This window comes from Microtus oregoni, unplaced genomic scaffold, assembly GCF_018167655.1.
Source record: "Microtus oregoni isolate MIOR12 unplaced genomic scaffold, Mior012 000002F_ref0000024, whole genome shotgun sequence".
In the NCBI taxonomy this organism is placed as follows: Eukaryota; Metazoa; Chordata; class Mammalia; order Rodentia; family Cricetidae; genus Microtus; species Microtus oregoni.
In genome coordinates, this window is record NW_024543061.1 from 75,944,146 (window position 1) to 75,965,859 (window position 21,714).

The window sequence follows — 21,714 nt, forward strand, 5'->3', positions numbered from 1 at the left end:
AAAACCCAATGAATGACTTCCTGGCCCGCCAAGCTCTCTCTGGTAGCTGCCCTAAGTAGATGTTCCTGTCTCCCCAGGAAAACTTAATGTGACCGTTGGGAAGAAGGGTCATCACATCAGGGTTTGCAGGGACGACTGGATGCAGAGTTAAACATGAACACGTGAACAGAAGACTAGCTTTCCAGCTAGGGCAGTGGTTCTCAACCCTACTAATGCTGAGACCTCTTAATACAGTTGCTCATGTTGTGGTGATCCCAAACCATAACACTATTTTTGTTACTTTTTCATAACTGTAATTTTGCTACTGTATGAATCATAATGTAAATAGGATATGCAGGATATCCTATCCACTGGGCCTATGTGCCACATGTTCTTTTTCCATCCTCTGTTGTTGGACACCTAGGCTGGCTATGAGTTACCCTCCAGCTATGTGTTTCTGTAAGGCTGACTACTTATCTTCTCCAGTCTCTATATTCAAGGCTGTAAACTAAACTGGAGGCCAGAGGCTGCTCTCTACCCTGAATCTCTCACCTCTGCTCTCTCTCCCCCACCTCATTTTTTCAGACAGCCTCCAGCTTGAAACCTTCCTGACTAGGCCTTGTGGGACGAGGACTCGGAGCAGGCGCTGTCCCACCAACCTCACTTCTGTCTTCTGTCTGTAGATGCTCCCTGTCCATATTGCCTGCTGAAGCACTTTGGATCTGAAGGACACCATCTGTGAGTTGTTCTTTCTTAAGTAAACTCATTAGTTTGGTCTGGAGTCCAGGGCTACCACCGTGTGTTTTCTGTGGAGTAGGTATAAATGCTGGAGGAATCGGCCCAGCTGTTTTCCTCCGAACCGCATATTTTTAAGACAGTATTTTTCCTTTTCTAAAAAAGGATTTTACTTTTCATTCCGTGCACGCGTCCATTTCGTGTGGGTAGGTGCCCATGAACACAGGCACTGGAGGGGACCGGAAGAGGACCTCAGATCTCCAGGCTGTGAGCCGCCCAGCATGGTTGCTGGGAGCTAAACTCAGGTGCTCGCCAAGTGTAGTGTACCTTCCTCACCATTAAGGCAGCGCTCCAGCCCCAGGATTGCACTGTTCTAACAGGAGATGAACAGGAAGTTGGGACTGTGCGCCAGAAGGCAATAAGTGAGACAGTAGAGGTGACGACTTCACTGGAAGTTCAGAATGTCTGCGACGGCCATTCTATCCGTGGTGTTGTTTCAAGTGTTCTCTAGGAACTGGGTCTAACTATGCCAGGATGTGTAATGAACCCCACATTTGGCACATAGAGTTTAAGGAGTCTGACGAAAAGCAAATCACATCAAGATGCTCTTGTGTGCTCTGCTTTGAGTAACTCCCACTTGCTAGGACGCCCAACTCCTTACCAGAATGAACTCCAATGCGAATCCATACTGGGAGGCCAGGGAGGTGCTCCAACTCAAAGGTCCCTATGAAGCTGAGGATGTCCAGGGCCATCTTGGAAATGTCTACCGCATGTCGGTTGCCATTTCTCATAGGCAAACCGCTGGCCACCACATAGGCATCGCCGATGGTTTCTACCTGTGGGAACACGGTCTCATTAGTGGCTCTGCCCGGTGGGAAGACGCCAGAATGAATGGAAGCCTGCACTGAATGCACACACAAATCGGGGCTGGGAGCTCAGTAAGGGCACAGTTCTGTGCACCTCGTTCAGGGCCAGTTCTATGCCAGTTTCTCCAGGTAAGTTTTTCTAGTAGTCAGTTAACCTGACAACGAAACAGCTATGGAGGACTTTAACCATGTCACATTGTCTCATAATTATACAGATTGTGCAGATGGAGCGACAATTCTGCAAATGTTCAGATAATCTGGTTGCGGGGCTGGAGACCTGGCTCAGTGGTTGAGACTGCCTGCTGCACTCGCAAAAGACCAAGGTGCAGCTCCCAGGCCCACACAGTGGCTCACACCTGCTTGTAACCTCAGTTCCAGGGGATCAGATGCCCTATTCTGCCCCCCGTGGGCACCTACATGTAAGTCAGTCAGATTCTTTAATTATTTACTTTTAATTTCAGTTGTTAAGTGTATGGGTATGTGAGTGCCTCCTTCTCTGTACCAATTAAATAATCCAGCTGACCCTATATAATTTTAGTAATATACTAAATGACCAGAAAAGTCATCTTTAGTGATTATCATTTTCTACATAGTTTTTTTTTCCATCAGTAATTGTAGGTGCCTTTGGGAATCAAGCGTTTTCACAGTCTTGTGCTGTTACCCTAACTCCACTGTGTCCACTTCTTTCACAGTCAGCTTAAATGCTACCCATGGTTTTGGAGGTGATCTGAAACACTGTCACTCCCTCTACATTTGTCCCCCGAATTCATTTTTGCTGTAACTTGGTCCCCTGTACTTCTCCTTAAAGGTGGGGCTCATTTGGACGTCTGACCTCTCTCCATCCTTCCACACATCTTTTGTTTCAGCTTGAATTCAGCCACCACTTCATCAAGTGTTAGAGGTTTATCTATTTTGGGTACATGTTTGTATGTGCCTGTGTGTGGGCTTCTGCATGCATATAAACGCAGGTGCCTGGGGGACGACAGAGGAGGGTGACAGATCCCTTGGAGCTGGAGTTACGGGCAGTTCTGAGCCCCCTGAATTGAGAGCTGGGAACTGAACTCAGGACCTCTGGAAGAACAGGAAGCATTCTTATCAGCCTCTTGGTATCTGTTGGACGAGGGGTGACAGGAAGCAGGAGCAAGGGTGTCAGGCCCTGTGGCCTTGGGCTGCCCAGCTGTCTCAGCCTGAGGGCCAATCCGTTACCTTATAGACGTCATGGTGATCCACAATCTGGTCGAAACTCTTGTAGATGTCATTGAGCATGTCCACCACCTCCATGGGGGTGCTGTACTTGCAGATAGTTGTGAAACCGACAATGTCACTGAAATAGATCGTGACTTCTTCATACAGCTCTGGTTCCACGATGCCTTTCTCCTTCAGGGATTTTACCACCGGCCTAGATGAGGGAGGACCGAAAACCATGTTTAACCTCTGAAGAGTTTTCTTGCCTCAACATAAACAATTTAGATTGTAGCAACTGTCACCAGGATTCAGAAATTTGAGCTTTCTAATGAATTCCAGCGAGTGCCCAGGAAGCAAAAGGAAGAGATTGCATACACTTTGTGGATGAATACATTGCCCACACGCATGTGTATGTATGTATGTATGTATTTAAACTTGGATGAATAAAAGCATTTTCAACATTAACTTAGATTATCAATAATATACATAAATGCACAGCCCTAACACCTGTCTAACTCTAATACCTATACATGTCTCCATTGACAACCGACTTCAAACAAGCACAGCGCCATTTTCAGAAGCCTAGATGAGGAGTGCATCACTGACTAAGAAATTGACCCCAAGACTATGCGCACTACCCCTGTCCTCAGAGCCAACACTTCCACTCCTCTCATGTGCTTCATGGTAATATTTAATATCGGGCCAAATGAATAATGCAGTCATCGTTCATTTTGATATACTTAAATTGGAATTTGTTGGATATTTTGAACTAGATTTGAGTCCTTTGAAAAGTAAAGTCAACCACACTATATATAAGTTGCAACTTCTGCAAAGGATGCCAAAGGAAACCACATAGAAAGCCTCACTGGGGGCTGGAATGATGCCACAGCAGTTAAGAACACTGGCCGCTGTTCCAGAGGACCGGGGTCCAATTCCTAGCACCCACATGGCAGTTCATAGCTGTCTGTAACTCCAGTTCCAGGGTCCCTGACACCCTCATGCAGCCAAAACAGCAGTGCACATAAATTTAAAAAACAAAAACAAAAAAGAAAAGTTTCACTGAAGAGATGGAAGGTGCAGCTTCTCAGAGCAAGCAATACAACAGAAGCATCCAAATGGACCGGGACTTCCTTTAGGGGCCAAGATGCCTTTCCTTTGGAGGAGGAGGCATGGGAGCTGACTGGAGTTGGGCACACTCTGCTGCCATTAGAGTCATTTTGAGGGGAGTCTGAGCAGGAATATAGAACCTTAGAGTCAGAAGCTAGAAGCTGGGAAATGCAGCAGACCATGCGAACAAATCCCTCATTTTACTTTATTTTGTACAAGTGTTTGTTTGCATGTACTCATATACTACATGTGTGTATGGTACCTGCAGAGGCTGAAAGAGGGCACAAGATCCCTTGGGACTGGAGTTAGAGATGGTTGTGAGCCACCAAGTGAGTGCTGGGAACTCAGGTCTTTTGCAAGAGGAGCAAATGTTCCTAACCTCTGAACCGTCCCTCATTCCTCCATTTTTATATAGATAAGAAAATGAAGGTCTGAAAAGGAAGTGGGAATTTCTGGTGATCCCATTAGACAAGAATTGTTCCTAGGACCGAGCAACACCAATCCCATGCACTGTGAACTGTCTGCGACCCAGACCCTGGATGTTCAGGGAGATGGAGAAGATTTGGAAGTGAGAGTAACATTTGCAGAATGCCTGTGGATCTTCCAGAAAACCCATGCCTATCACCCGGTAACGAAAGTATTATTTTTGTCAACTAAGCATTACTTTCCAGGCAAGGGATTCTGCATAATACAACGAGGTTATGGGACGCGGTAACACCTACCCTTTTTGACATAGAGGTGGCGGTGGGGGAGGGGGCTCTAGTGTATTTTCAGAATGCTCTCCCAGCCTGTGTGTAAGAGCAGGAAGGCTCATGGTTCCATTGGGCTTTTCCTAGTCTCAGGGACTGAGTGGGGCATGTGTGCACCCCCCACCTCTCTGCCCAGGCTAATAGAGAAGAAACTATCTATCTATTTGGAAAAAGTCATCAGATTGGGAGGCAGTGGATCTGGGAGGGGTTGAGAAAGGAGTAACCTGGACAAGCCACCATTATGGTGTAGTCCAGCATGGATGTCACAGGCAGGTGATGGTTTCCTTTCTGTGACACTGGCCTCAGTTTCCAGGACTTTACTGGAACTTCTTACACTGAAGTAACAGCTTGCCACACCTTAATGAGAAGAGACCATTATTTCTCGCTTGTACAAAGCCATGGGCCAAACAATCATGGTGTGATTCCCCGTTTATCTTAACATCCTTCAGGAACGTATTCAAATGCCAGTGCTCCGAAAACATGAAGCTGTCTTGGGACTTCTGTCCCGAGTATGCCGCAGCTTCACAAAGAAGAGGCCAATGTTGGCTCCTGGAACCCCGGGTGGTGAGGCGGTGTTGCCCAACTCCTCTCCCACCGGCAGCCTCTACTTACGACTCAGAGTTCCCTGGTGACCTAAAGAAGGAAAGCAAAGAAACTAACACTTAAGGCCTGAAGGTCTCACGGTTCACACACTGCACAGGGAGACTTGAGTTTCTGCTTTTGAGACTAAGGACAGACAGACAGCGACTTGCCTGAAGGCTGTAGGCTTAACAAGGTGTCAGAACTCACATCTCTCTGCTCAGTCCAGGATTCTCTCAAAACGCCTTGCTTTAGGAATTCAGAGTGGAATCGGATGTGGGGCTCGGCAAGGCACAAGCACCGTCAACCCCAATAATCTGTTCCTGGATCTACAAAAGGAAGCCATCCTATACAGTCCCAAGTAAATATAAGGCCAGACCAAATCTAGAATAATCCCAGTAACAGTGAGAGGCGGGCACGCTGAAGGGTTCAGGTGGGAGCCCTGGAGCCTGGCTGTGGAATCAGGGAGGCTACGTCTGCAGGAGACTCGCCTTACCGTGGGAGCAGCATAAAGTTAAGGCGGTCAGCCCTGTCCCGCTCTGCCTTGTACAGCTGCGTCCTCTCCTCCACCAAGTGTTCCAGGTTTCGAGAATACAGCTGGAGACGTCGGATCAAGGTGTCCATGTAAGATTCATTTTTTTGGTCATGAAAAAGGCTGCAGGTGGTAATAGACAAAGAGCTCTTAGGCATGTCACAGAAGGGGCATGTGGGGTTCTCACAGTGTCACGTGCATTAAAGATAATGCTTACACTATATGAAAGCATGGGGAGGGGAGGTTCTAAGATGCCACCTCATTGACCGGTTCCCACTTCTGCTCTCAGGAGGAGATGGCTGTCTTTGTGTGAATATGTGTGTGTGTGTGTGTGTGTGTGTGTGTATGTGTGTGTGCACGTGTGTGTTTGTCTGTCTCTCTGTCTCTGTGTGTGTTTGTCTGTCTCTGTGTCTATCTTTGTCTCTCTGTATGTCTGTCTCTGTCCCCCCTACCGTGTGTGTGTGTGTGTGTGAGAGAGAGTACCATGATATAGGTTTAGAGGTTAGAGGACAACTTGGTTGTTCTGGGGACTGAACTCACTGTAGTCTTGTGTGACAAAAGCCTCCTGTTAAGCCATCTCTAAAGGTCTCAAGACACACACACACACACAGACACACACACACACACACACACACACACACACACACACACAGAGGCTCCCAAGGGATTCTTAGTTGGCTCCACCGGTAGAGGCTAGTTGAGCAGAATGGAATCAGGAGCAGGTACAAGGAATAATGATAGATTGTTTTATTTCCTTTGAATGGATTCAATTAAAAGTTTTCACATCTTGACTGTGAATCTTTATCACCTGGGGAGCTATTAAAACTTCCAGTGCCAGGTTACATCTGAGACCAGTTGCATCAAATGCTCTAGGGTAGAAGTCAGGTGTCAGGCTTTCCTAAAGTTCCTCAGGGAATTTCAGATGGGCAGCTATGTTTGAGAACCACAGCCAAGGCTGAAGACTGGGGGCCCCTGTGTCTCCCTGAGGGTTCATGTCATTGGTACTGCACAGCCCCTCTGACCTCAGTGACAGGTCAGGGAAGGAGTGCAAAGGGAGGGATTTAATCTGTTGTTCTTTCCTGCTACAAACGGAGCCATTCTGCCAAGCAGACCATGATCTCAATTAGTTTAGCTCCCACCCAAGCCTTGGATTCTCACCTCCCCCGGTATCTGGATCTTTGGACATAATGATACCTCCAGAAAGTCAGGGATGGAAGGAATGTTAGAAACCGTCCAGCTCACTCCAATTTTATGAACAAGGAAGTTGGTAGCCTGTGAGGGGAGGTGTTTTACCCTCTGTCCCTCAGCAAGCCATTATGGTACCCTACCATGGAAACTTGGATTCCTAGCTCTTGTCTGCACTGAGCACACAGCACCCAGAATTCAGTATCACTGGATAATGGGGTATACCCCCCACTTTGACCTTGAATGCTGTTCTGATTCAGAAATGCAAATCTAAAGTGTCTGGACCAAAGCTGGTGATTTTGGAGATCTTTCAAACTTGCTGACCTCAGGGGCTGGAGAGATGGCTTAGTAAGATCGTGCTGGCTTTCTAGAGGACCCAAGTTCATCTCCCAGCACCCCAGGAATCTGGCGCCTTTATTTTCCTTGGGCACCTGCACACATGTGCACAAATCCATACATCACACAAATAATTAAAACTGAAGAGTAGATCTTAAAAATATTAAGAATCTGCTAGTCTTAAGAATTACCCGTTTGGGCCTGGAGAGTTGGGTAGGTGACTAAGAACACTGGGTGCTCGTCCTGAGGGCCTGGTTGATTCCCAGCACCCTCACGGCAGCTCACAACTATCTGTAACTTCAGTCCCAGGGTCAGAAGCCTTTTCTGGCCTCTATGAGCACTGCATGCACATGGCACATAGACATCCATGCAAGCAAAACACCCATATATATAAAATAAGTAAACTTTAAAAAAGAACTTCCTAGGAGCTTTACAGAATCTCAGGACCCAGGTTAGACTTACAGAAGGGTCTGGAAATTATATGTTTCATTAATTTTTTCCATACAATATATTTTGACTCTGTCCCCCCCCCCCCCCCCGCCTTAACGCCTCCCAGGTCTTCTCCACTTGCCTACACACCCCAACTTTTATGTTCTCTTGGAAATTTTATTTTCTTTAAGATTTATTTTTAACTTATGTTTGTGTGTGTAGTGGAGGAACTGTGCCCTGAAGACAGTTGACCAGGAAAGCCAGAGGCATCATACCCCTTGGAGGGGGAGTTAAATTCATTGTAAGCCTCGTGATGTGGGTTATCTGAACCAAACTTGGGTCCTCTGCAAGAACAGTATGTGTCTTCTTCTTCTTCTTCTTCTTCTTCTTCTTCTTCTTCTTCTTCTTCTTCTTCTTCTTCTCCTTCTCCTCCTCCTCCTCCTCCTCCTCCTCCTCCTCCTCCTCCTCCTCCTCTTCCTCCTCCTCCTCCTCTTCTTCCTCCTCTGTCTCCTCCTTCTCCTTCCTTTTCCCTTTTTCTTGGTCTTTCGAGACAGGGTTTCTCTGTGTAGCTTTGGACCCTGTCCTGGAACTAGCTCTGTAGACCAGGATGGCTTCGAATGAGATCCACCTGCCTGTGCCTCCCAAGTGCTGAGATTAAAGGCGTGTGCCATCACTGCCTGGCTACATACAGTACATGCTCTTAACTACTTAACCGTTTTTCTAGCCTCTGGAAACTATTTTTTTAATAAAAATATGATTGATTATGATTTATTTTGTCCCTGAGCGCTTAACTTTATAAATGAGTATGTCCCTGAGCAGTGGCCTTTTTATCTCTGCATCATTTGAATTTTATGTGACAGGTGTTGGTTACAGCCTGAGAATTTTATAGACCTAAGCATTTTCATTCCCTGGGGTGGCTAAACGTCAGCTATCTATCATTAAGGAATCCAAGATTGAGGAAGAAAAGTAAAAAATGTCGGCAATACCCAAATATCTTGGCTAGTGTGCTTTCGATTTTCTTGAAATCTGGCCTCTTTTCGGGATCCTCCTCCCAGCAGTTTTTGACGAGTAGATAGACCTGCAAAGAAGAAGAAGGTGGCTTAGCTCGGGGTGCTAAACTCCAGGACGGAGTCTCACCGTGTTCTCCTCCGTGATCAAGGCAGGGGGCATCTCATAAAAATCTGCCGTGATGGCTAGGACCAATCTGAGGTTCTCCCCTTTTCATGGTATGGACCCTGCCACCTACACCACCACACCCAGCCAGCCTCTCGGGGGCAATTCATTGAAACGTGGAGACCGTTTGGATAAGGCTAGGTTTATGGGAGGGATTAAATGTTTTATGAGAACATGTGGTGTTTAGGGAGGGTAAAAAAATAATGAGGTTATAAATGGTTTACTCTGGAATTTCCCATTTAGTAATATTGGACCTCAGTGGTTGCTGGTAACTGAAACCACAAGGGGGAAAAAAGCTACCAACAAAGGAGACCATTTGACTTTCTCAAACGCGATTAACGGAGAAATCTCGAGAGAGGGCAGTTGTACTAGGTTCCCTGGGTGGGTCCAAATGGAGTCACTTGTGTTCTAATTGGCAGAAGAGATGAGAAAAAGCAAAACAGGAGAGGCAAGAGGATGTGACTGGGGCTACACGCCAGGAAAGCCACCGAGAGCTTGTTAAGGAGGCATCGGCCACCTCCCAGGAACCTGGAGGCCATGTAGCGTTTCTCTACATGAATACATTTTTGCAGTTTTGCCCACAGACTCTATGGTAGACCGATCGCTGAAGACCGGGAACACCGACTTACCTCCAGCTCCTTCTCATCGACAGTTTCCAGGAACAGATCCGGACGGAACGGTTTTATCCCATCTGAGTTTTCCACCCTGAAAATCTTCTCTGATTGGGATGAGAATAATTACATCACAAGAGGAACTCCAGCATGGACTGTTGGTCACCTCTGAATTGGCTCACCCCATGCTGGCTCTTTAGTCCAGTAGGAGTGTGACCGAGGAGAGTCAGGTGGGAGGAGTCTCCTCCCACTTCACAACCCAGGAGCTGCTAACACTTGAACACCTCAACAGCTCAGATTCTACCACTGCCTCCATAGGGCTCTCTCTGTCTCACGCTCCCTCCCCTGCCTCCCAGATCCCGCAGTCACCTGACCTCCAGTCATGGGTTAGTGCATAGTAAATGCTCAGAAAGTGAAGACCGGATGAACGGAGTAAAGTGCTTGCCCTCAGTGAGAACGGGACAGAAAACTAAGCCGGATGAGAATGCAGTCTCACTAGCAGGTGCTAGTCTAGCTAGTAGGCAGGTAACTTCCCTTCTGTGATCAGGAGGAGAGCCAGAGGGTGCAGGAAGAATGTGTGTATTGTTGTTTTGTTTGTTTGTTGGTTTTTTGTTTTGGCTTTTCTGAGACAGGGTCTCATGCAGGCCAGGCTGACTTTAAAGTAGTCAGGAACTTCTGATTCTCCTGCCTCCATGTGGTGGTTAAAAAAAATGTTCCCCAAAGGTAGCAGCACTCTTAGGAGGTGTGGTCTTGATAGAGGAAGTCTATCACTGTCCGGACAGACTTTGTGGTCTCTCTGCCTCATTTCCCTCTGTGTGACTGTCAGTCAACTTCCTGTTGCCTGCACAATGGAGGACTGTCAGCTACCGTCTGCCTGCATGCTGCCATGCTCCCCGTCATGATGACGGTGGACTGAACCTCTGAAGCTGTAAGCAAACCACCCCAACTGAGCTGCCATGGTCATGGTGTCTCTTCACAGCAATAGAAACCCCAACTAAGACACTCCACCCCAGAGTGTTGGGATCACAGGTGTGGACACTAGAAAGAGAAGGAAGATCCTTTAGCACCCTTGTGTGATATACATAATAATGGCACTTGGCCTAGCGCTCTAATCTTGAGCCTTTGCAATACTAGAATGTGCGACTCAGAGAAAGTCATTCCTTGAGCAGGTGAGAGGCCTGGAATATGGGACTAGAGATGGGCCCGAGAGTCTAGAGTGCAGATCGCCTGGCTCCGGGCCAGGCTGTGGAAGAGGTCGGACTCACCATTCTGGTCCCGGCAGCTCAGCGTGTAGAAGGTTTCCTTGCGAAGGATGATCTCCTGGGCAATGATCCCGAAGCTATAGACATCTCCTTTCTGAGAGATGTTGGCTTGGCGCAGGTGCTCCGGGGCAGTCCACAGGTCTGTGTGTGAGACGCCAACAGGACAAAGTTGAGGGAGGTGGTTTTACTTAGGCTGAAAGTTCAGGTAACAGACATCCGTAATCAGCAGACACAGCTGGGAAAAGCTGAGGACGATGGGCTATGTCTCACCTTATTAAAAGCTCTGTTTCTTTGCTTTAGGAGCCAACGTGGTACCCAGCAGGTCTTTTATAAGATCTCATTAGGACATGGGAGGTAGGCCCCGTGGGCAAAGCACTTGTGTGACAGTGACGACCCCAGAACCCATGTGAGTGCTGGGAGGATGTGGTGACTGCCTGCCAAGCCAGCTCTCAGAATGTGGAGACTGATTCCCCAGGCCGAGCTGGTCAGTCAGAAAGGCCTGATGGACAGGCCTGGGGTGTAGATGTGAGACCACCTCCTGCCTAGCCTCAGGCTTCTCTGGAGCTCACAAGTGAATGTGCACCCATACAAATGGAAATATTTAGTCCAATACTATGTTAAACTCACAGGATTGTGGAAATAGAGGCAGGATTATAATTTCTCCTCTACTTTGGAGGACAAAACCCAAAGGATTGTTACATAGAGTTGGAAATGAGACCTTCAATTTTGGAGCTAGAAAGTATGTTGGAATGAGTTCTAGATTTCTGAGGTCACTTCTCGGTGACTTGTGCTAAAGAACGGAGGGGAAAGGCTTGCATACCACCCTCACACAACTTGTGTGTCTTTGTGGTCTTTTTCTGGGCTTTCTCCACGATACTGAAAATGACTATGTAAGTTAGGTAGAAATTTCAATAAAGTAAAAAAATGCACAGACCTTTTTTTGGAGGTAGGATGGAATTGCACCCAAAATCTGTGATCTTCACCACCATCCGACTATCCACCACGCAGTTGGTGGACTTCAGACGCCCATGGACCTCAATCTTACTGGAGTGCAGATATGACATTCCCTGCAATGTTTCAGATGGTGAGAAAACAAAGAGCCATCGCAGGCTTTGACTGAACGACCATTTGAAGGAAAGAAACGACGTTTTGAGTTGATTTCTCTGTACATGTTGCCATGTTATCCAATTTTAAATTTGGTGCTGTGAACCTTGCTTTAAAGGGATTGCAAAAACCCCGGTGCTTGCTGGTACGCTGCGGGGTACAGCCCATAATAGGAACAAAAGGGACGGTGCGTGTAAGCTCTAGTGGGGTAGCTGCCCGCTGTTCAAGACATACGGCTTTGGGGTCCTGCATGTGAGGGGGTGGGGACACGTGTGCGGGTGCGTGGGAAGGAAGGTCAGACGTCAGCCTCTGGTTGTGTTGTTACTCAGGTTCCATCTACCTCATTACTTTTTTCTTCAATTGTGTTTTCTTTTTGTTGCTGTGTGTTTGACGCATGCGTGTGGGTGCATGCATGCCGCAGCATGCATGAGGAGGCCAGAGAACAACGCCCAGGAGTTGGTTGTCTCTCTGCTGTGAGTTTTGGGGGTTGTACTCATACCATCAGGCTTGTGGGACAAGTGAGTCATCCCTGAAGCCTTCTGGAAAGCCCCTGCCTTGTGTTCTGAGGCAGTCTCTCACTGGGAACAGAGCTTCACAGTTAGGCCAGGCTGATTGGCCAGTGAGCCCGGGCCAATCTGCCTGTCTCCTCCTTCCCAGTTCTAGAATTACAGATGTGTGCCACCATAGCTGATAATTTTTACATGGGTTCTGAGATTGGGCTCAGTTCTCGTGTTTGAGCGGCAAGCGCTTTACCAACTGAGCCATCTCACCAGCCCTGCTTTTCCTGTTTCCGTGTCTTCACTTACTGTTCATTTGGACTGTGATCATGTACGTGTCTCTAGCACTCTGCTGCCTTGATCTAAAAGGACTGATAAGACAACCTTACATTTAGGAAGGAAATGACAGAGCTGGATTACTTCCTAAAATCTAGCAGACTGGAAATTATTTCATATGGGTTTTATTTCTGACAAATCAACAAAAATGCGTGAGTGCACACATTATTTCTTCAAGTCCTATATACGCCATAGCTACCACTGTTGTCACTTACGGTGAACCGGCGTGGGTGAAGCCCAGTAACTTGTTACACTGTCTTACTTTCATGAATGCTTTTGCGTGCATGCCTCTTACCTTAGCAATGTCATATAAGACAGAGATCTTAAACTCCCAGTCCATGAATGTGCCATCGGGGTAAGAAATCGTGTCATTTAGAACTTCCTGAGGAGGAGAGAAAAACACACACACAAGGAAGAAGATGAAACACTGTGGGAAAGACGGCATGGAGAGATTAGGAGTCCAGTAATCCAATCACGGGGCTGTTGAGTAAGGAACACACTGGGATGCCATGGTTTTATCATCGCACACCATCCCGGGTTGTTTGACAGAGCTACAGTCTGAGAAGTGGGTTAAATGATTTTACTGTGTGACTGTTATGCGGTGTCCTCAGTCAAACCTAGAGCCCAGGACCTTCAAAGTCCAGACCACAGGGCACAAAGCCTCTAGACCATGGACATGCTTTAGTGTAGAATGGCTTTCTCTCCCACACTCTGACACAGATACACACACACACACACACACACACACACACACAGTCTCTCTCTCTGTCTCTCTCTTTCTTTCCTTCTCTGCACGATCTTGCTCCCAGGGTCATGATTAAAAAAACAACACAAGAATAAATCAAGTACCATCAAAATGACTCGGGAATCTTCAACAAGAGAATTTCTACCAGTGTGAGATCAGCCTGGACTATGTAGCAAAACCCTCTCTCAAGAAAGTAAAAAGAAAAGAAAAGAGGAAGGAAGGAAAGAAAAGAAAGTAGAGATGAACTGTGTAGCTGACTAACACAGCGTACTGCTCTAAAGTAAGGTATTTTTTTTCAATAAATGGAAGTATTGTTCTAAAATAATCAACACTATAGCATAGTAACCTAAGATAATGATAAAGCGTATGGTACAGGAAATACATAAACCAGAAACATAGCCATTGGCTGTCATTACCAAACATGCACTACACTTAGGAGGTGGAGGCAGGAGGACCAGAATTTCAAGGGCAACCTGGGCTATATAATTAGTTAGAGGTCGGCCTGGGCTATGTGAGACTGTCTCAGAACCTCCAAAGAAAGAAAGCAGGGGGCTGGAGAGATGGCTCAGCAGTTAAGAGCATTGCCTGCTCTTCTGAAGGTCCTGAGTTCAAATCCCAGCAACCACATGGTGGCTCACAACCATCTGTAATGAGGTCTGGTGCCCTCTTCTGGCCTGAAGGCATACACGTAGACAGAATATTGTATACATAATAAATAAAATGAATATTTTTTTTAAAAAAGAAAGAAAGCAGGTGTTGGGTGAATTTCACCATCAGGTAGGGGGGAAAGGTGAGCAGACACTGCCTGGAGACTGACCTTGGGGAGTCAGACTGAACAGCATCTGCCTTGCCTGCTCCATCTCACCAAGACTGGCTGGCTGGATTTGTTTTCTATGTTTTTAAACACTTTGCTTTTGAGGCAGGGTCTCCGGAAGCACCCTGTGTATCTGGCGCACACAGCCTGGAGGCAGAACTCCCTATGTCACCTTGAAGTTGTGATTCTCCTCGTCTTCCTCCTGAGAGCCATCAGCCTCCTGAGTGCCGGGATTACAGGCATGTGTGCCACCACGCCCGGCTGGACCAGTGTTTTCAAGCAGGGAATTGCTTCTGGGAATTCCTTCATTAGGCTTCTGTCTCTATTCTCAATGCTAATTATTTCAGGTGATTTAATTGCTCTGGTTTTTCTTTACATCAGCTAAGATCTCTGTCCTTAGAGAGCTCCTGGCTTTCCTAGGAATTGGAGGAGGTAGGCCTTACACTAATCTGATATTAGGGTGGATCCTATGAAGATATTTTGTTAAACCAGGAAGCCACTGTTTTCTGTATAACCTGGAGCAGAACAATTGCTTGTTTTAGGAAAAAGCCTGATTAGAGTCTTGCTTTAACTTGGACGTGGCACCAATAATTTCTCAGAAGGTTCTAGAGTTGTTAGTTATTACAGATGCGGCCGTGGCGCAAGGAGGGAGCTGAGAGCAGCCGGGACTCTCTGGAACTCCTTCCTTTCTCTCCTAGGCCCAAACACTTGCCCAACCTAGCCTGTTCTCATCTGTCAATGTGCACCACTCAGCAGGATTCTATTTCGAATACAAAAAGAACATAGCTATTGAAGAGCCCAGGAATGTGAAAATTGTACGCTTGTAGCCTATATGCTTACTTCTGAGTGTAGAAGGACGGACAGCCGCTTTATTCTCTGCCCTGCATTCTCCCAGGCAGGGGAAGGCAATTGAAATGAACCCACGACTATGTAAACATTTTGAACTAACACTGTAGTCAGAAGTCATCAATCCTGGATGCCCCTCAGATCTCAGAGGTACCCAGAGAGTGCTAGCTCAAGTCTTGAGACACTGAGATGCCCTGAACGCAGTAAACCCCAAAATGTACTGTGCCCTGTGTATGACCTTTGGCTATGAAAAGGAGTTTGTAGCCCTCTCTCGGGGCTACAGAGTCAGATAATTCTCTGCTGCCCTGACTAGTTAGAAGCCCCACACTCCACCCCATCACCGCAGTGCTTTTGAATAAAATGGCTTCTGGCTAATAGACTTCGGAGGTCTGTTACCCACTATTTGCACAATTCCGGGACCCAACAGTGTCTTTCATGAAGTGTGAGCAGAATTTGAAAGATATCAAGAGGTAGAAAAGAAAATCACCACCGGCTGCATCACCCAGCCTGGTCTCATTCTGGCATGCCCCCTCTTTAATTCTTTACATCCTTAAAGCACATCCCCCTGCGCTATAAAGTCAGATACGAAGGCTTATGTGCCACTTCCTGAGCTGTTTTAATATTTCCAGCTCTAGAAGGCCGGGAAGACTTATTATCAGAAGTGCATGTCATTTTATCAGTGTCGGTTCAAGTGATCAATTTCAGGTCCATTAACACGATCATATGGAGGATGAGGGGATGGTAGATTGGGTAAACCTCTTTCCTGCAATCCTAATGATGGGAGTCCAGATGCCGGCCCCTGCATGGATGTCAGGCAGCTACAGGGGCCTCTTGTAAGCCCAGTGTAGGGGAGGCTGAGATATCCTGGGGCAGGCAGCCTATTGAAATCCATAGACTCTGATTCAAGTGAGAAACCCTGCCTCAATATACAAGGTGGGGCGTGAACAAGGAAGATGACCAACATCGACCTCTGACCTCCACATTTACACACACACACACTTGTATACACACACACAACACACAATATACATGGCACGCACACACACACAAACAACACACACATACAATACACACACACTTGTATACACACACAAAACACACAATAATATACATGGCATGCACACACACACAAAAACAACACACACATACACAACACACACATACAATACACACACACCACAAGACACACATACCACACCATGCACACACACATTCATACACTGTATCGACATACAGATAATACAGTTGTTCTATGATCTTTAGTACAATACATTATCATATTTTTACTACACACAGAATAAATTCTATTGCTTGTGTCTTGCTTTGGGTACAACTAGCTTAATATTGCAGCACTTCATTGATATTTCCCTGTGTGTGTTCATAACCATAGTGAGGCTATAATCAATTATACGGTCAGTCTTACGCTAGCCTTGTTAAGTGTCCAATGATTCTGGAGGGAGTTAGCTTAGGTTCAGCTTCAAAACAGTATTTATACAGACAACGGGGATTAGGCATCAAAGTTTAAAGGAGTTGAGCTGACAGTCTTTGTGTGGGAATTGCAATTTCGTCCTTTGTTGGTGGTGTGATGACATGAGAAAACATGAAATATGTTTGTCTTCATGTCCCTCGTTCCTGGCACCGTTTCTAAACCCCGGGTCATTTCCTGACAGAGAAAATGGGGAAAGGCAAGAGAAAGAAGAGCTCTATTGCCCTTTGTGATGCGACTCTTCTAACAGCACAGCGCATGCTGACAGTTCTCCGTGGACCTCCACAGTGTACGGGGGAGGTCACCTGAGCTGGCCTCCTGAGTGCCGCCATTCCCTGCACCCCCTGCCTCCTGAGTGCTGCCATTCCCTGCACCCCCTGCCTCCTGAGTGCTGCCATTCCCTGCACCCCCTGCCTCCTGAGTGCTGCCATTCCCTGCACCCCCTGCCTCCTGAGTGCCGCCATTCCCTGCACCCCTAGCCCATCTGTGTGTTTGTTTATAAAATCAGGGCTGACAAGGAGGCTCAGTGGCTGAAGCTGCCACCAAGCTTTGTTCTGAGGTTCTAGATTATTATGAACACCAATTTATTTATTTTGTATACATGGGGTTGGGGTGAACGTGCTACAGCGCTCTCGTGGAGTTCAGACAACTTGAGTGAGTCGGGTCTCTCCCTCTGGGATCACATGGGACCCAGAGACTGAACTCAGGCCATCAGAATTACCTTGCCCACTGGTATCTGGCCACCCAGAACGTCAGAGTTCATGCCCAGCCATTCTGCAGAGTTGGGATCAAATTCTTTAGCCCCACCTAGAGTCCCTGCACTGGATTCCAGCCTATTCTTGCTTTTTTTGAGTCCTGTTTCTGGCACCTGCCCCTGCGTGCGTTGTGCACACCCTTCAGGGTGCTCCGTGGCTTGAGGGTCCTAGCTTAGTGCTTGGCTCTGCAGGAAACCTTTTTTTCCAGCTCTGGACTTGCTCGTCCATAATTCCAGAGCCCACCGGGCTCCTGCTGAACCATCCACTCCATCTGAGGGAGCGTGGGGTGAAAACTCCATGGGGCAGAAACAGGTCCTATAGCAGGTCACCTGATGCTTCCTGAGCACCTGTCCCTTGTGCCTTCGACACCGAAGCAAGGGAAATGATGTAAAGTGTGCCGAAGCGGGCACTTGATTTCCCTCTACTCTGTCCCTATGTCTACCCTGCTTTTCCGAATGGCTTGATTGTAATGATATCATAGGACTGGGGGACGCAGCCTGATGACTCTGCTCGCTCTTTCTGACAGCTCTCTGATGTCATTTCATTAGGGACAATTCTTAATTGGTTTTATGTGTGTGTGCATTTTGCCTGCATGTGTGTATGTGTGTATGTGCACCCCATGTGTGCGGGGCCCATAGAGACCAGAAGCAGATGTCGGATCCCCGGCTACTGGAGATACAGGCGCACACGGAGCCATCTCCAGTATGTATTTTGTTTGTCTTTTTCATGTAGAGAACCACTTAGGCAATAGGAAGTGACCATGGTTCCTTACCCGGAGGGACCCCCTCTCGCAGTATTCGATCACCCCAAAGATCCTGGTGTCCAGCTTCACAGTGCCGTAGAACTTGGTCAGGTTGTAGTAGTCCGACTGCAGCAGCTAGGAGGGCAGACGGCGAGGCTGGTTACAAACCAAAGCGGCAGGGGCAGGTGGGGTGCCAGGGTGGAGATTGATGCACCAGAGAAATGCGCTCCCTTTGAGATCTTCGGGAAGAAGATCCCACAGAACAGCTGGATGCCAGCATCCGCTTCTTCCCCCAAACATCATCTTACTCAACCACATTGAATAAACATTTGAAGTAGTTGTAAATAATACCAGGGCTGTGCTGTAGCTCACACCAGACCCCACTCTCGAGCACCCCGTGGTAGGCGGCCAAGAAGAAGCCTCGTCACCTTTTGCTCTGCCCGGGATTCTCCGTCAGCAGCGGCACCCAGGGGACCGCAGTGTTTGGGGGAATGGGATGAAGTCAGTTCCGAGGGGCTGTACAAGCACATACCTTGTTCAGTTCAATCTTCTGCTTCTCGGTGAAGTTGCCGTCGCTGTGTTTGAAGTCTTTCAGAATCACTTTCTGCAGAGATCAATTGCGGAAAGCGGGATTGCTGCAGCTTGTGCGTCTTTCCACAGACAATCTCCTGCCAATTGAGCCCCAGGACGGCAGAGGTGGTACCTGCCACTCACTATGAGCTTTTCCCAGAAGTCTGCTTGTGGCCCTATGGTAGCATAAACTTTCTGGAGCAGTCACAGCATGTGACTAAGGCTTCTATCTCTGGCGCCTCCTAATTAGGATGTCATAGGCTGGAGTCTGCGTATTTCATATAGAATGGAAGAGAAGAATGGAGGAGGGACAGAAGGAGGAAATGAGAAAAAGTGGGAAGAAAAGAGAAAAGAAAGGAAAAGCGAGGAAGGAAGGATGGAGCCCCTCCCTGATAGGAGAGTCTTGAGAACGAACCAAAGTAGAAGGGCTTCCTTCCCTGAGTGAACTGACTCTCACGCTTCCTTTTCCTTCCTGTTTTCGACTTCTCCCAAGAAAGCTTCATCTGTTTCTCCATGTCCCCAGGGCTCTGCCTTCCATGGGAGTCCCTTACAGCTACCTGGGCACCTCTACGGCTGCATTGTCCCATGTGTCAGAGTGCCCAACATACACCCAGACAGGGCAGTGAGGGTTGCTCTAACTACCCACGGGGTTCAGGGGAGCGGGGTGCAGTGGAACAGGGGATGGGGATTGGACTAACCGGAAGGGTTTAGAACAGTTGGAGGGGACATGATGATGTACAAACTGACGGAGTTTGGGACAGAGGGGGCTATACTAACTGCAAGGGTTCCCGAGTGGGCGCGGGGTGGGGAGCACTATGCCAACCTTTTTGTCGTATTTGCACTGCCGTAGTCTCTGGATGGTATCCCGTCTTTTGTCGTCATCAATCTGGCAGAGAAAAGAGCAGTTGTTACAGAACTTTGTGCCTGTCCTGTCCACTGCCAAAGGCGAAGGGACTCTGGGGTGGGGGGTGTCTGCTGAGTCCTCCACACCATGCAGGGCAGGTCCCCTGATGCGAACCGGAGTGCACCCGTTGCTCCTTCTGATCATGCCCTTCTCCCCAGGTGTCTACCACCTCATACTAGGGGCTTTCCTCACTCCCTCTCGTGGTCCTGGTAGAACCCAGAATTCTCTTGGCTTCTTGCCCCTCTGATTCTCCTTCTGGGGGAAACCTTGGCCTATGCCAGCTCCTGGCAGGTGCTCCCAGAGGAGGATCCTTCAAAAGCTCACTGCATTTGAGTTGCGATTTTAGGCCGAAAGGAAGCGAGATGATAGGACCAGGTCTCTGTCAATCCTGGGTTTGGCTAGAACTGCCAAGTCAGCTGGGTTTTCAAAAGAAGCCTGAAATGCCAGTTTTTATATAATATTCCATGATTTTCTATGTTGGCAATTGATTTAAAAAAATGTTAACACAGGCCAGGTGGCAGTAGCACACACCTTTAGTCCCAGCACTTGGGAGGCAGAGGCAGGCCTCTCTGTGAGTTCAAGGCCAACCTGGTCTACAAGGGCTAGTCCAGGACCGCTAGGATACAGAGAAACCCTGTCTCAAACAAAACAAACCAAAACAAAAAGTCAACACAGAACAACACATACATGTGTGTGCACCCATGTAAATGAACATATGTACACCATTGCAGGTTCGATATAGCTCCTGCCTTTCCTGCCACTGACTTCTGCTCTAAACACAGAAAAACAAGTTAAGACTTGGATGCCTTTCAGTTTGCATTTCATTGAAACTTGGGGTGCTGTGCTGGCTAGTTTTATATCAACTTGACACCTGAGTCTCCCTCTACAAATGGCACCAGCATGGGGCAACTACATCCACATGAAAACTAAGAGATCTTGGGAAGGAATTCTAGACACAAGAGAACAGAGTTAAGCACAGCTTCTTGGTAGCTGTATTTTTGTCAGACAGGCTCTGTTTGCTGGCAGCGTGCAGAGGCGTGGCTCCTCCAAGAGAAAGTTTCCTGAGGCAGCATTAGCAGAAAAAAACTCTGGCAACTTCCTGGTTTGTGCTAGTAGCAAGAGCTCTGGCTCTTTCGGGAGGTCCTGCACTTAAATGGGGTTGGTGAGCAGTGGGCTACAACTTGCTTAATGACAGCATAGACCTACTGCTTCCCTGGAGCTGGGGCAGGGAGCATGGCTCCTAGAGCTGCCGGTAAACCTACCTCCACCATATTCAAAAGGTCAAGAGAGGCAGAGCCAGCGTCTAGGGCTGCTGCGACCAAGCTGCCTACCATTTTAAAAGCACTCCTGGTCAGAAAATAATTACAGATGCACAACAGGACAGATTCAGACATAAAAGACCTCTAAATGAGACAGTGTGTTTAAAAAAAAAATGTACGTAGGCTTGGGAGATAAAGGAAAAAGAGTATAGACAGTTATAAAAAGAAGTAAATGGTTTTAAAAAATAAGACAAAGTTTTTAAAGAGACAATAAAAGTAATATAAATGAGTACAGATAGTTATATATTAAAGGAGTAGAGAAAAATAAGCCACGTAAAGATGGAATATGCAGAGTCTGGATTATGCATATTATTGTGTTTTCTTTGACTTTTTTTTTTTTTGACTGCAGAGAGACATTTGATTCTGGGGGCTGCTCAGCTAAACTAATTTAAAGGTATCTTGTCTTCAAAATTTGGATCTAAGGATATGTTGCTTTGGAAAAGAGATTATGCTTTTGTTTCCACAGCAGATGAGCACCTTTGGATTCCTTCCAGGCTAATAATGTGGTTTAATGAGACAAGATTCCCCCCAAAGGTCTCTATGAACCCCTAAAAATACTTCACCCAAGAAACAGCAGAAATTAGTAGAGAAAAATTCCCAAAATGATTGCTTATAAATGTTTATTTTTATTTAAAGGGAGATATGGTATAGAAATAAATACTTTGCATTGGTATGGATCTTTGTTTACTGACACAAATTTAAGGTCAATTTTGTTATATGTATATTTCCACTTTTTGTTTAAGGTATTCTGTTTGTACAGCTCATTTAAAAATGTAATGTAGCCGGGCGGTGGTGGCGCACGCCTTTAATCCCAGCACTCGGGAGGCAGAGGCAGGCGGATCTCTGTGAGTTCGAGACCAGCCTGGTC

At 47.1% G+C, this 21,714-nt stretch overlaps 1 protein-coding gene across 1 annotated transcript in view; it reads right to left on the bottom strand.

The window, feature by feature from the left end:
- Gucy2c (guanylate cyclase 2C) overlaps positions 1-21,714 on the bottom strand; it is a 79,447-nt gene that overhangs the window by 12,994 nt on the left and 44,739 nt on the right. Inside the window, exons 13-23 of the mRNA XM_041637796.1 lie at positions 19,447-19,509; positions 18,586-18,657; positions 18,084-18,188; positions 12,961-13,047; positions 11,663-11,795; positions 10,732-10,869; positions 9,485-9,573; positions 8,669-8,760; positions 5,697-5,855; positions 2,787-2,979; positions 1,376-1,550 (exon numbers count right to left, since the gene is read on the bottom strand). Of these exons, the coding sequence (XP_041493730.1) occupies positions 1,376-1,550; positions 2,787-2,979; positions 5,697-5,855; positions 8,669-8,760; positions 9,485-9,573; positions 10,732-10,869; positions 11,663-11,795; positions 12,961-13,047; positions 18,084-18,188; positions 18,586-18,657; positions 19,447-19,509 (1,306 nt within the window). The remainder of the gene's footprint in view (positions 1-1,375; positions 1,551-2,786; positions 2,980-5,696; positions 5,856-8,668; positions 8,761-9,484; positions 9,574-10,731; positions 10,870-11,662; positions 11,796-12,960; positions 13,048-18,083; positions 18,189-18,585; positions 18,658-19,446; positions 19,510-21,714) is intronic.